The sequence below is a fragment of the Hippopotamus amphibius genome, chromosome X, assembly GCF_030028045.1.
Source record: "Hippopotamus amphibius kiboko isolate mHipAmp2 chromosome X, mHipAmp2.hap2, whole genome shotgun sequence".
NCBI classification, from domain to species: Eukaryota; Metazoa; Chordata; class Mammalia; order Artiodactyla; family Hippopotamidae; genus Hippopotamus; species Hippopotamus amphibius.
In genome coordinates this window covers 72985112-72997859 of record NC_080203.1, presented here as the reverse complement: position 1 = coordinate 72997859, position 12748 = coordinate 72985112, and the positions used below count along the sequence as shown (strand labels likewise).

Sequence of the window (12748 nt, the reverse complement as noted above, 5' to 3'; positions counted from 1 at the left end):
GGAGGAGGCCTGTGATGCTATGCGCTGTAAACAGGGTGAATTGTAGCCAAAGGCAGCCTTAGACTCTAATCCCAGCTCTCATTGACTGGCTGTGTGACCTTGCACATTACCTCAATTTCCTATAGTGTCAAATAGAACTATTAAAATGCTTCTTGGAGAACTGGTGGAGAGATTGGAGCTAAACAAGGTGAAGAACCCAGCACAGTGCTTGGCAAAATTTAGTACTAAAAAAGTTGGCAGCTTTACATTATTGTTGGTCCATATGCAACATCTTCCCCTTGGCAAGTTCTGCTGGTGCCCCCAGAAGAATTGATGTGCTTGAGGATCCAGGAGTTTACCAATCCAAAAAAAAAAAAAATGAGAACAAGAAAAACTTGGCACTTTAATCAGCTTGCCTCTTTTTCCTGCCCCACAAGCATGTACAGGTTAAGGGTCCAAGGAGGCTGAAGAATGAGAGGCTCTCAGTTTAGCATAGAATCAGTACCATATTTCAAGGTCCAAGATTTTGAATTGAATATTCTCCTGCATCACAATTCCACCCCCATCCTATTTTCCAGAACCCCTTTAGCTCAGTGTCTCCAGTTACTCATTTTCTTGTCACCGAAAATCCCGCCCTTTGCGTTCAGGTTTCCTTGGCATGCAGGGATACCCGGAGATCTCTGAGACTAGTGGGGGCTATATCTCCCAGGCAACGGTGGAGTGCGCCTGCGCAGTGGCTTCCCCAAGCATGCGGCTCTAATTCGGCTTCTGCCAGGCTGCTGGACTTGGGGTCCGAAAGGGTGTATCTTCCCTCTGTCTGTACCCTCCCCCCGGCGAGACGGTTGTGTCGTTCTCTTCCTCAGGCTGACGAAAATGTGAGGAAAGTCTTCTCTCCCATCTGATAGGAAGTGGCAGTTAGGGGTAGCCCCTAGTGATTAAATGGATGAAAAGGCAGAAAGCTTATGGGTGCCAGGAAGTGAGGAAGCATAAAACCTACGTCACTGATAGCCAGCCCCCTTCTCCTCCCACCACCTCGCGTTATAGGTGACGTTACGTATAACATCCACGACTGAGCCAAGGCTCCCTTACAGGAATTATTAGCTGCCGGTTCTCTTGAGGAGAGCCGCGAGCAGGGTTAGAAGCTGCGAGATTCTGTATCTGGATGAAGAGAACCAAAATACTAACACTCACCTTAATGGCTTGAGTGCAGAAACAAACAGCGCAGGCAGAAGTTGCCATGCAGAGTTCCTCCAGTTGGATTGTTCTGTCTGACCCGAGATGCAAAACCAGCTGCCTTCAGGAGAACCATTGTTGATTCCTAAGACCCACTCTCTGAGGATATGGACCTTTGTTATCTCTGCCACAGGCTTATACCTCCCACTCCTCTCTTCAACACTGTCTTTCTGAGTTACAAGTAAATCCCGCGAAGCTATTTTACATACTGCCCCTGACTTCATGGACTAGTCCTCCCTCCCTCCCTCTCCCCAACCTCAGGTCTTATGACAGAAGTCACTAAAGGTTAACTTGTCCCCAGCTCTCCATACCACCTCCTCCTCCCCTGACACTACCCCCGACCACTCCTCCACTCATCCTTTGCTTGACATCCCTGCCCCTTTATCGTCCCCTCCCAGAACCCAAAGTTTAGTTGGGAGTTACTCCTGTAAACTCTCACAGCTCTCTGAGCTTACCCCTATTATACCACTTGCCACAGCAATAATATAATTGTTGGTTTACTTCCACAGCCCCTCCCCCATAAGCCCTGGGGCTCAGCTGGGTCTTCCTCACCCTTATATTACCAGCATAAAGAACTGTGCTTAGAGCATGGCAGGTACTTAATCAATATTTGTTGAATAAAAAAGTACTTAAGCATGGAGCCTAATTCATTATACTTTTATTTTTTACTACACTCTGGAACCACAAAGCAAATACAGGTTAAATACCAGTATTTTTTGAAAAATATAAAACAGTAGACACGATGGGAGAACATCAACAGATCAGTGATTTTGTGTTTGTTTTTGTTGTGTGTATGTTATTACTGTTGTTACTTAACTCCTGTACCAGACCATTTTACTGATTATTTCAAACGGTTAAAGAACAACTATATATTCTCTTCCACACCATAGAAAGATGTATATATTACAAATACACTTTATGCAGCTATATGAGCTTTTACATTGAAACAAGACAGGAATGGCAAGTGAGCAATTTCATTTATAAACACTGATCATGAATCTAATTCAAGGGTATATTAAAAGGAAGGAAATACTATTGGAAATGGAACACAAATAGCAAGCACGATGTGTACTTTTCACCCCAACCCTGCTCAACTTCTGATTTGGGGCCCCAGTGCCCATTTCCCCAGGGCCCCTTTAACTGATGCCACCCAACGGAAGTGACACACTTCCCCCAGACTTCACATGGGCCCAAAGAAGAACATGGCAGTTGCCTCAGATCTGGCTCTGGCCTCCTCATCTTCAACAGCCTCCCTATATTGCTCTGGCCAGTCCTGTGGTTGCTTTCTGTACAGCCTGGCCATGTACTCCAAGGTTTTCATTTTGGTGGTTTCAAGGTGAGCTCGAGGACCCCACAGAAGCTCATATTCAACTGGATTAGAATAAGACAGTGGCCTACATTCCAAGTAGCGCTGTCTCATAAGTTTGCAGGTGATGGCATGCTTTCTCCCTACATCCACACCAAATCTCCGAAGCAAATTCCAGACATTGGCCTCTTTGACGCGGTTGCCCATCAGGAAGATCAAACCGAGGATTGGCATCACATATTCTTGAGTGGGTCTCCCCAGGCTCTCTAGCATCATTTGCTCTTCTTCTGATTCTGGTTGCTGGACAAGGAGGTAAATGTGCTCACTGGTATCAACCTCAATCAGAGAGAACCCATAGAACAGATCAAGGATTAGAGTAGCTCGACTGAGGATGTTTGGGAACACATCCTCAAATTCCTTACCAGTGTGAGCCAACAACTCATCCTGATGTATAGGCATTAACTCCTCTGTGACATTAATGGCCAACTGGACCAAATCATTTGCCTTATCATTCATAGTGTCCTCTGACCAGAACTCCAAGCCAGCAGCCTGGCTTCTTTCTTTGGCCTTGTCAGCTTCCAGGGCCTTATTATATTCTTCTGGCCAGCTCCAGGGTTCTTCATCATGGGCCTCTGCCACAAACTTCAGGGCTTCCATCTTTGTGATTTCCTTGTGGGCTCTAGAGCCCCACAAGAACTCAAATTCAAGGGGATTAGTGCCATACACTGGCCAGTACTCCAAGAACCGCATACGCACAAAGTCAGTAGTTAGGAGGTTCCTTGTGTTCCCAAAGGGGATATTGATTATTTGGGGCTCATCTAACACATCAGCCTTTAGCAACAGATCCCAAATGGAGGCCTCTCTTGCCCGGTTACCATTCAGGAGAATGTGGCCTAGGACCAAGGCCAGGAGACTTGCCTTTGGCATGTCCAGGGATTCTGCTATCCGATCAGTGGTCTGGAGACCCCGTTTGCTGATTAGGTTGTAGGTATCAGCCTGCGGATCAAGAACCCTCAGGTTCAACCCAAAGACCTGATCCAGATGGGCTGAGGCTCGTCTGAGGATCTCAGGGAACTGATCTGAGTATTCTCTGAGGAACTCCAGCATCTCTGTCTGATGAATAGACCCCTCGATTTGGCTTTTCATTCGCATGAAATTCACCAAAGCAATTGACCTGTCTTCTAGAGGGTCGTGGACCCTGAGCGCCCCCAAACGTCGGGACTGCTCATCAATCAGCACCTCGAGGTCGTCCGGGTCCTGTGCAGCCTGGGAAGTGTTGGCACCCTGAGAGTCGATTGGCGCCTGAGGGCCCTGGGGGGCGTCAGGAACTAGCATGGAGGTGGGGGGCCCGGAGGCATTAGTAGCCTGTATCTCACCATGGAAGTCGCCGTAATCTGCAGTGGTCTCTGCGCTGCGGTGGCACGCATTCTGGCTTACCAGAGACATGGTTCCGGGAGACAGAAACAGGAACGGGGAGGTCAGCGATCCGTTGGAGAGAGGATGATAGGTGTGTCAGCGCCTCAGCACAAAGCCGAAGCCAGAAAGCCAGGAGCTGGGCGGATCAGAAGTGAGAGCTGGTGAGAGCAGCGATCTTCCTACACTACCACCGGCCAACAACGATTGCAAACCTCAGAGCGCTAGGCTTTGCTGCAGCCTACGCAGGCGCAGTGGAATTCTGCGGCGTGGTGGCCACGCCCCTCTCCCAATACCAAACTCCCGCCCCCTACTTCTGTCTTGGCCTGAGAGGGTTGTTGAAGTGGTTGCTGCGGGAGTTAAACTTGTTAGAGAAAAGATTCATGAAAGGGGGTAACAAACAGAGGTAAAGCAAAGAGGGTAAGGGATGGGGAATGTTCAATGATGCACCACAAAGTTTTTCTGTGAGGTATAAAGCTAATAGACAGTAGAGGGTTCGGAGAGGAGGAGGATGCTAAAGATGAGAATTATTTCACGGATTCATTAATTCATCCACTCATTCAATATGTTTCTTGAGTATAAGTCACATGCTGGGCACGGTATTGGGTACTAGGGGTACACCAGAGGACAAACATAATGATTATCTCTTTCTGTGTAGAGCTTACATTCTGGGGTAGGTTCAAACAATGGTAATAATAATGGAGCATCTACTGTGTACCAGACACTTTCTGGTATTTTCACTTATCTCATATTAAATCACTTAATCGTAGCTATTAGGTAGCTACTCTTAATGATCCTTATTTTACAGATGAGGAAACTGAGTCAGAGAGGTGAATTTACCTGTCAAAATTGAGGCAACAAGTGGAAGAGACCAGGATTTGAACCCAGGTCTGTCAGAGTCTCAAGCATAAGTACTTTCTCTCATACCATCTGCCCTTCACAGATGATGAGCCCTGTTTATTTAAGATACTCTTAATTAAAGTAGTTGAAAATATATGCTCTGATGGAGGGACAATTAACATATGGTACAAACACAGAAGAAGCAACAAGCAATGAATTACAGTTTAGTCTAAGGTGTCTTGGATTGGGGGCACATGCCTCGAGGATGAATAGGATGGGAAAGATTTATCAGGGCATTCTAGGCTGAGGGATCAGCATCAGAAAAGGCTCAGAGGTATTAAAGTACAAAATAAGTTTGCATAACAGCTGGTCACCCAGGTTCCGTAGAACCAAAGAGCACTAGGATGAGAGGGAGATGAGGATGAAGGTGCTGACAGGAATAATTGGATTTCCTGTTTCTTCATTTAGCAGTATGTGAGAACTGATCGGGGGCTCCATAAGGTAAGAACAACAACACCAGAATAGAACCTGATTATTTAAGTGGTTGATCTTGTGTTTGGAGAGGAATAATTCAAACACTTCGACAAGGGAGAGGGGTCAGATGCTTTATTTTCTACCAAAGTAAATGGGCTAAATCCTAGGTCTTAATCATCAAGGTATACAGTGGGATATTGAGAAGGAGAAAATTTTACATTTTTCTCCACAATTGAAATCCTTCCTTAAATTCTTGATGGTAATAAATACTGTTGCATTGTTATCCTGTGCCCTGGAATTCCTTCAGAGGGCACTGCCTTCACGTGAGGGGCCAGACACTTACCTCTGACATTTTCTACATCCCAGAGGATTTCTTAAAGTAGTGAAGCAGGCAGTTCAGGACCATGGATTGGCCAAACTGCACTAAAGAGATCAATTCTTATACAAGTGAATGTACATGTTCTACAAGGTAGAAATGTTCAGTTTCCGTGCTGATCGTATCTTAGGAAAATCTTGTGGAAAGCAGCAGCAACTTCTGAGCTGCTACAAAGGTGTAATTGAGATCAGACCTGATGGGATCCCTCACCCTGGTCTTTCCTCTTCCCCAGAAGAACTCCGTGCTCCTTGTCTAGACAGGTGCTCCCCAGTGGCAGATTCAGGGAGGATTTTAAATTCTGCAGTCATTAAAGAAAACAGATGTAATTTTCCTCTGAAATCCAGCTCACATTTTTTGTGAGTTGAATTTTCTACTATCTCTGCATCTAATAGATAAAAATAGCATTCAGTGACAATATCTTACCTCTGAAATGACACGCTGATCCATTTCAACAGCATTCAAATTCTTCACAAATTGGTCCTTACCTGGCTCTTGCCACCCCAGTACATCCTTCCATGAAATTTGCTCCATAGCCACATTGAACTGTATTCCTGGTCTCAGCCATTTCTACTTTACCAGTCTCCAAACTGTTCTAGTTATTGCTAAATGAAAAACGAAGGAGCTGTGCCTGTGGCTGTGACATATGGCACGTTTCCACCCTAGGTGTGAATGTAAAAAGATGGGATCATACTCTGCATTCTGAACTTCTTTCGATAGTTTCTGACCTTCTTTTTGCATTTTAAAAACATATGAGTATCTTTCTGTACAATTGTTTATCTTCATCATAATTTTAATAAAATATTTTAACTATAACTGTTTTTACTGAGATAACACATACAAAATGCAAAAATCATGAATGTAGAGCTTGATAAATTAGGACAGATTTAACACATCTTTTGACAATCATGCCAACCAGGAAACAGAACATTACCAGTATCTCAGAACCTCCTATGGCACCCCTCCCATCTCTCCCCTCATATGTGTCCCAAGAGGAAGTCCCTATTCTGACTTCTAGCATCACAGATTAGTTTTGCTGGTTTCTGAGCTTTGCTGATTTCTGAGCTTTGCACAATATCAATGGAATTATACAATATATACTCATTTGTAACTCTCATTTTTTCCAATAAAAACCCACTATATCTTATTAATTATCCTTGTTGCGTATAGCAGCATTTGCTCATTTTTATTTTTATATACTTTAACATTGAATGAATGTACTACAACTTATCCTGTCAACTGCTGATGGACATTACCTTTTTTCAAGTTTCTGGTTCTTACCAAAAATGCTGCTATTGACCTTCTTGTAGCTGTCTTTTGGTTCACAGTTTCATTTACAGTGGAAATAAATCTATGAATGGAATTCCTGTATCATAATTGTGTGTGTGTGTGATTTCAGTTTACATAGCTTTTTCCAGAGAGTTTTTGAAATTGTTACACCGATTTACACTTCCACTAGTAGTGTATGAGAGTTCCTATTGCTTTATATTCTTGTCTGTAGGCATTCTAGTGGGAGTGCTGTGGTGTATCATTTTGGGTTTTTCTTCTTCACTCATATTTAGCTTTTTTTTCTTGCTTTTCAAACAAGAGTTGTCATTTGTTTTCCCAGGCCAATGGACATTAAAGGCAGAAAGTTAAGAAAATGGGAGATGCTAGAAGTTATCTAGAAGACAGCAGCAAGAAGTGATAGTTGGTAGACACACTCAAAGGGAAAGAGATAGAAACACTATTCAAAACTGAAATTAGAATATAAATACTATAGCTGTGTTAGGGCACTCAGTGCAAGGACAACAAGTCCTCGATGTATTAATTGTCCTCAAAATTTTCACTGCATATTATAATTATTGAAGACCTAGCATTATCAAGAAAAGTTAACTTCTGCTTATGAAAACAAATATATATTACAGAATTATTAACCCAGAAAATTACTGTGGTGCTCAATTTGTAGTGTATATAAATGTTGAATCACTGTGTTGTACATCTGCAACTAATATAATATTGTATGTCAACTATACCTCAATCTAAAAACTTAAAAGGATAAAAATCTCATTCCTGGATAGTGTTGTATAGATACAACATTGTGGTAACTATACCCCAATTTTTTAATAATATGCATTCTTTTATATCTAATATTGTAATGATCACTCAACTTATTTTTTAAACAATAGTATTTTTATTCAGAGTCTAACAACAAGACCTGATTATTGTTAAGTTGGAAGATACAAAAACAAATAAAAATTTTTTCAAAAATTATTCATGTTTCCACCAGCCAGAGATATTTACTGTTAGCATTTTAGCCTACCTCATTCCAAGTCTTCTCTTTTTCCTCTACTTTTTATTGAAATATAACATTTCTATAGAAAAGTTCATAAGTTACAAATATACAGATCCATTAATTTTCACAAATTGGATTTGTATTTGTGTAACCAACAACGAGTTAACAAACAGAATATTATCACCAATCAGAAGCCCATGTTTGCACCTTCTTCCACTCATTAGAACACCCTCTGCCCCAAGGGTAAACACCTAAGTATTAACACCCATAGATTCATTCTGCCTATTTTTGAACTCTGTGTAATTGGAATCATCCAGTAAAATTTTGTGTGTGTCTAGCTTCTTTCATTCAATATATTTGTGAGATTCCTTCATATTATTGCTTGCAGCTGTCATTCATTTTCATTGCTATATAGTATTTTATTTAGTGAATATATCAGAACTTTAAAATCTATTCTACTATTGATGAGCACTGGAGTAATTTCCAGATTTTGGAATAAATAGTTCTGTTATGAATATTCTAGTACATGTCTTTATGAACTTTTGTATGCATTTCCATTGGGCACCTAGGAATGCCATTGCTGGATCATAGGTTATGCATATGTTCAGCTCCTGACAAAGAGTTTCCTGAAGTGGCTATACCAATTTATACTCCCATGAGCAGGGAACAAGTGTTCTGGTTTCTCCACATCTTCACCAACATTTGATACTTTCTTTCTTTTCCATTATAACTATTTTCATGGGTGGTGTAGTGGTATGGCATTGTGGTTTTGATATACTTTTCACTGATGACAAAGGAAACTGAGCTCCATTTCACATATTTATTAGCCATTTGGATATCCTCTTTTGTGATGACCTATTCAAGTATTTTGCCCTTTTTTTCTACTGGGTTATCAGTCTTTTCTTGTTGATTTGTAGAGTTTTTATATTTTATAGATACAAGTTTATTGTCAAATATGTGTATTGCAAATATCTTCTCTAACATATAGGTTGCCTTTTCACTATCTTAATGTTCTCTTTCAGTGAACAGAATTTAATAGTCATCATATGGTCCAGTTTATTAATATCATTTCTGGTTAGTGCTTTTGGGGCTATATTAAAGAAATCTTTGCCTATTCCATGGTCACAATGGGATTTTTCTATGCTTAAAAGACTTATAGTTTAATTTTTAAATCTGAAAATAATCTGGAATTTATATATTTATTATTTTTATTATTATATGTTTCAGGTATACAGCATTATAGTTCAACATCTGTGTACAGTACAAAGTGATCACCACCACAAGTCTAGTTACCATCCATCACCATACAGTTGAGACCCTTCACCCAGTTCACCCAACCCCCAACCCCCTTCCCCTCTGGTAACCACTACGTTGTTCTCTGTATCTATGAGTTTGTTTTTGTTTTATTTTGTTTTTTCATTGGTCTTCATTTTTTTAGATTCCACATATGAGTGAAAATATATGGTATTTGTCTGTCTGACTTACTTCACTTAGCATAATATCCTCCAGGTCCATCCATGTTATGGCAAATGGTAGGATTTCATTCTTTTTTATGGTTGAGTAGTAGTATTCCAGTGTGTGTGTGTGTGTGTGTGTGTGTGTGTGTGTGTGTGTGTGTATCTCACATCTTCTTTAACCATTCATCCATTTATGGATATATGGTATTTCCATTTCTTGGCTATTGTAAATAATACTGAGATAAACATAAGAGTGAATATATTTTTTTGAATTAGTGCTTTCATATTCTTTAGATAAATATTCAGAAGTGGGACAGCTGGATTTATTTAGTAGTACTACTCTTAATTTTTTGAGGAATCTCCATACTGTTTTCGATAGTGGCTATACCAATTTACATCCCCACCAACAAATGTAAGAGGGTTCCCTTTTCTCGACATCCTCACCAATGCTTGGTATTTGTTGCCTTTTCAATAATAGTCATTCTAATGGGAATAAGGTGATATCTCATTGTGGTTTGATTTGCATTTCCCTAATAGCAATGTTGAACATCTTTTCATGTGTTTTTTGACCATCTACATCTTTTTTTCTTTTTCTTTTGGCTGCACCACACAGCTTGCGGGATCTTAACTCCCTGGGGCCCCAGCAGTGAGAGCACCGAGTCCTAACAACAAGACCGACAGGGAATTCCCTATCTACAACTTCTTTATCCATTTATTCATTGATGGGAACTTAGGTCACTTCCATACCTTGGCTATTACGAATAATGCTGCAATAAACATGGGAGTGCATGTATGTTTTTGACATACTGTTTTCATTTCCTTTGGGTATGTACCCAGAACTGGAATTGCTAATCATATGTTATATCTATTTTTAATTTTTTAGGAGGCTCCAATTATTTTTCATGGTGGTTGAACTAATTTACATTCCCACCAACAGTGTACAAGAGCTCCCTTTTCACCACATTCTCACCAATACTTGTTAGCTCTTGTATTCTTCATGATAGCCATTTTAACAAGTGTGAGGTAATATATCATTCTGGCTTTGATTTGCATTTCCCTGATGATTAGTGATGTTGAACATTTTTCATGTGCCTATTGGACATTTGGTGTCTTCTCTGGGAAAATGTCTATTTCGTTCCTCTGCCCATTTTTTAAAAATCAGACTGGATTTGTTGTTGTTGTTGTTGTTGAGTTATATGAGTTCTTTATGTAATTGGATATTAACCCCTTATCTGATATATGCTTTGTAAAAATTTTCTCACATTCTGTAGGCTGTCTTTTAATTTTTTAACTGTTTGCTTTGCTGTAGAGTCTTTTAAATTTGGTGTAGTCTCATTTACTTATTTTTTGCTTTTGTTGTTTGATTTGGTGCCATATGCAAAAAATTATTGCCAAAAGCAGTGTGAAGGAAATTCTTCCCTGCAATTTCTTCAAGAAGTTTTATGCTATCAGCTCTTACATTTAAGTATTTGATCCATTTTGAGTTGTTTTGTGAGTGATGTAATATAGGGGTTCAATTTTATTGTTCTACATGTGTTTATACAGTTTTCACAACACCGTTTGTTGAAGAGACTACTCTTCCTCCATGGGGTGTTCTTGGCTCCATTGTCAAACATTAGTTGTTCATATATGTAAGGCATTTTTTAAAGCTCTTTATTGAAGTATAATTGCTTTACAATTTTGTGCCAGTTTTTGCTGTAAACAAAGTGAATCAGCTGTATTTATACATATATTCCCATATCCCCTCCATCCCACGACTCCTTATCACCCTCCTTACACCCTAACCCACTAAGTCATCACCCATCATCGCATTGATCTCCCTGTGTTATGCAGCACCTTCCCACTAGCTATCTATTTTACATTTGGTAGTGTATATATGTCAATGCTACTCTCTCACTACATCCCAGCTTCCACTTCTCACTCCACCCTGTGTCCTCAAGTCCCTTCTCTACATTTGCATGTTTATTCTTGCCCTGTCGCTGGGTTCATCAGTACCATTGTTTTTTATTCCATATATATATGAGTTAGCATGTGGTATTTGTTTTTCTCTTTCTGGCTTACTTCGCTCTGTATGACACACTCTGCGTACATCTACCTCACTACAAATAACTCAATTTCATTCCTTTTTATGGCTAATATACCATTGTATATACCTGTCACATCTTCTTTATCCATTCATCTGTTGATGGGCATTTAGGTTGCTTCCATGTCCTGGCTACTGTAAATAGTGCTGCAATGAACACTGTGGTACATGTTTCATTTTGGATTATGGTTTTCTCAGTGTATATGCCCAGGAGTGGGATTACAGGGTTATATAGTAGTTGTATTTTTAGTTTTTTAAGGAATCTCCATACTGTTTTCCATAGTGGCTGTGCCAATTTATATTCCCACCAGCAGTGCAGGAGGGTTCCCTTTTCTTGGCACCCTCTCCAGCATTTATTGTTTCTAAATTTTTTGATGAAAGCCATTCTGACCGGTGTGAGGTGATACCTCATTGTGGTTTTGACTTGCATTTCTCTAATGATTAGTGATGTTAAGCATCTTTTCACGTGTTTGTTAGCCATCTGCATGTCTTCTTTGGAGAAATGTCTATTTAGGTCTTCCTCCCATTTCTGAATGGGGATGTTTGCTTTTATGATATTAACCTGCATGAATTGCTTGTATATTTTGGAGATTAATCCTTTGTCAGTTGCTTTGTTGGCAAATATTTTCTCCTATTCTGAAGGGTGTCTTCTTGTCTTGTTTATGGTTTCCTTTGCTGTGCGAGAGCTTTTAAGTTTCATTAGGTCCCATTTGTTTATTTTTGTTTTTATTTCTGTTATTCTACGAGGTGGGTCAAAAAGCATCCTGCTTTGATGTATGTCATAGAGTGTTCTGCCTATGTTTACCTATAGGAGTTTTATAGTGTCTGGACTTACATTTAGCTCTTTAATCCATTTTGAGGTTATCTTTTTGTATGGTGTTAGGAAGTGTTCTAATTTCATTCTTTTATATGTTGCTGTCCAATTTTTCCAGCACCACTTATTGAAGAGGCTATCTTTTCTGCACTGTGTATTCTTGCCTCCATTGCCAAAGATAAGGTGCCCATGTGTATAGGTTTATCTCTGGGCTCTCTATTCTGTTCCATTGATCTATATTTCTCTTTCTGTTCCAGTACCATACTGTCTTGATCACTGTAGCCTTGAAGTATAGTTTGAAGTCTGGGACCTGGATTCTTCCAGCTCCGTCTTTCCTTCTCAAGATTGCTTTGGCTATTCAGGTGCTTTTGCATTTCCATACAAATCGTAAGATTTCTTGTTCTAGTTCTGTGAAAAATGCCATTGGTAATTTGATAGGGATTGCATTGTCTCTGTAAATTACTTTGGGTAGGATAGTCATTTTCACAGCATTGATTCTTA

At 40.1% G+C, this 12748-nt stretch overlaps 1 protein-coding gene across 1 annotated transcript; it reads right to left on the bottom strand.

Annotated features, from left to right (window-relative positions):
• Nucleotides 1-1854: 1854 nt before the first annotated feature.
• MAGEE2 (MAGE family member E2) lies at nt 1855-4104 on the bottom strand. The gene has a single exon (XM_057718818.1). The coding sequence runs from the start codon at nt 3962-3964 to the stop codon at nt 2393-2395; it is 1572 nt and encodes a 523-aa protein (XP_057574801.1). The 5' UTR covers nt 3965-4104; the 3' UTR covers nt 1855-2392.
• Nucleotides 4105-12748: the final 8644 nt, after the last annotated feature.

Coding starts and splice junctions, on each gene's coding strand:
- MAGEE2 (XM_057718818.1), bottom strand. CDS start 3,964: ATGTCTCTGGTAAGCCAGAATGCGTGCCACCGCAGCGCAGAGACCACT.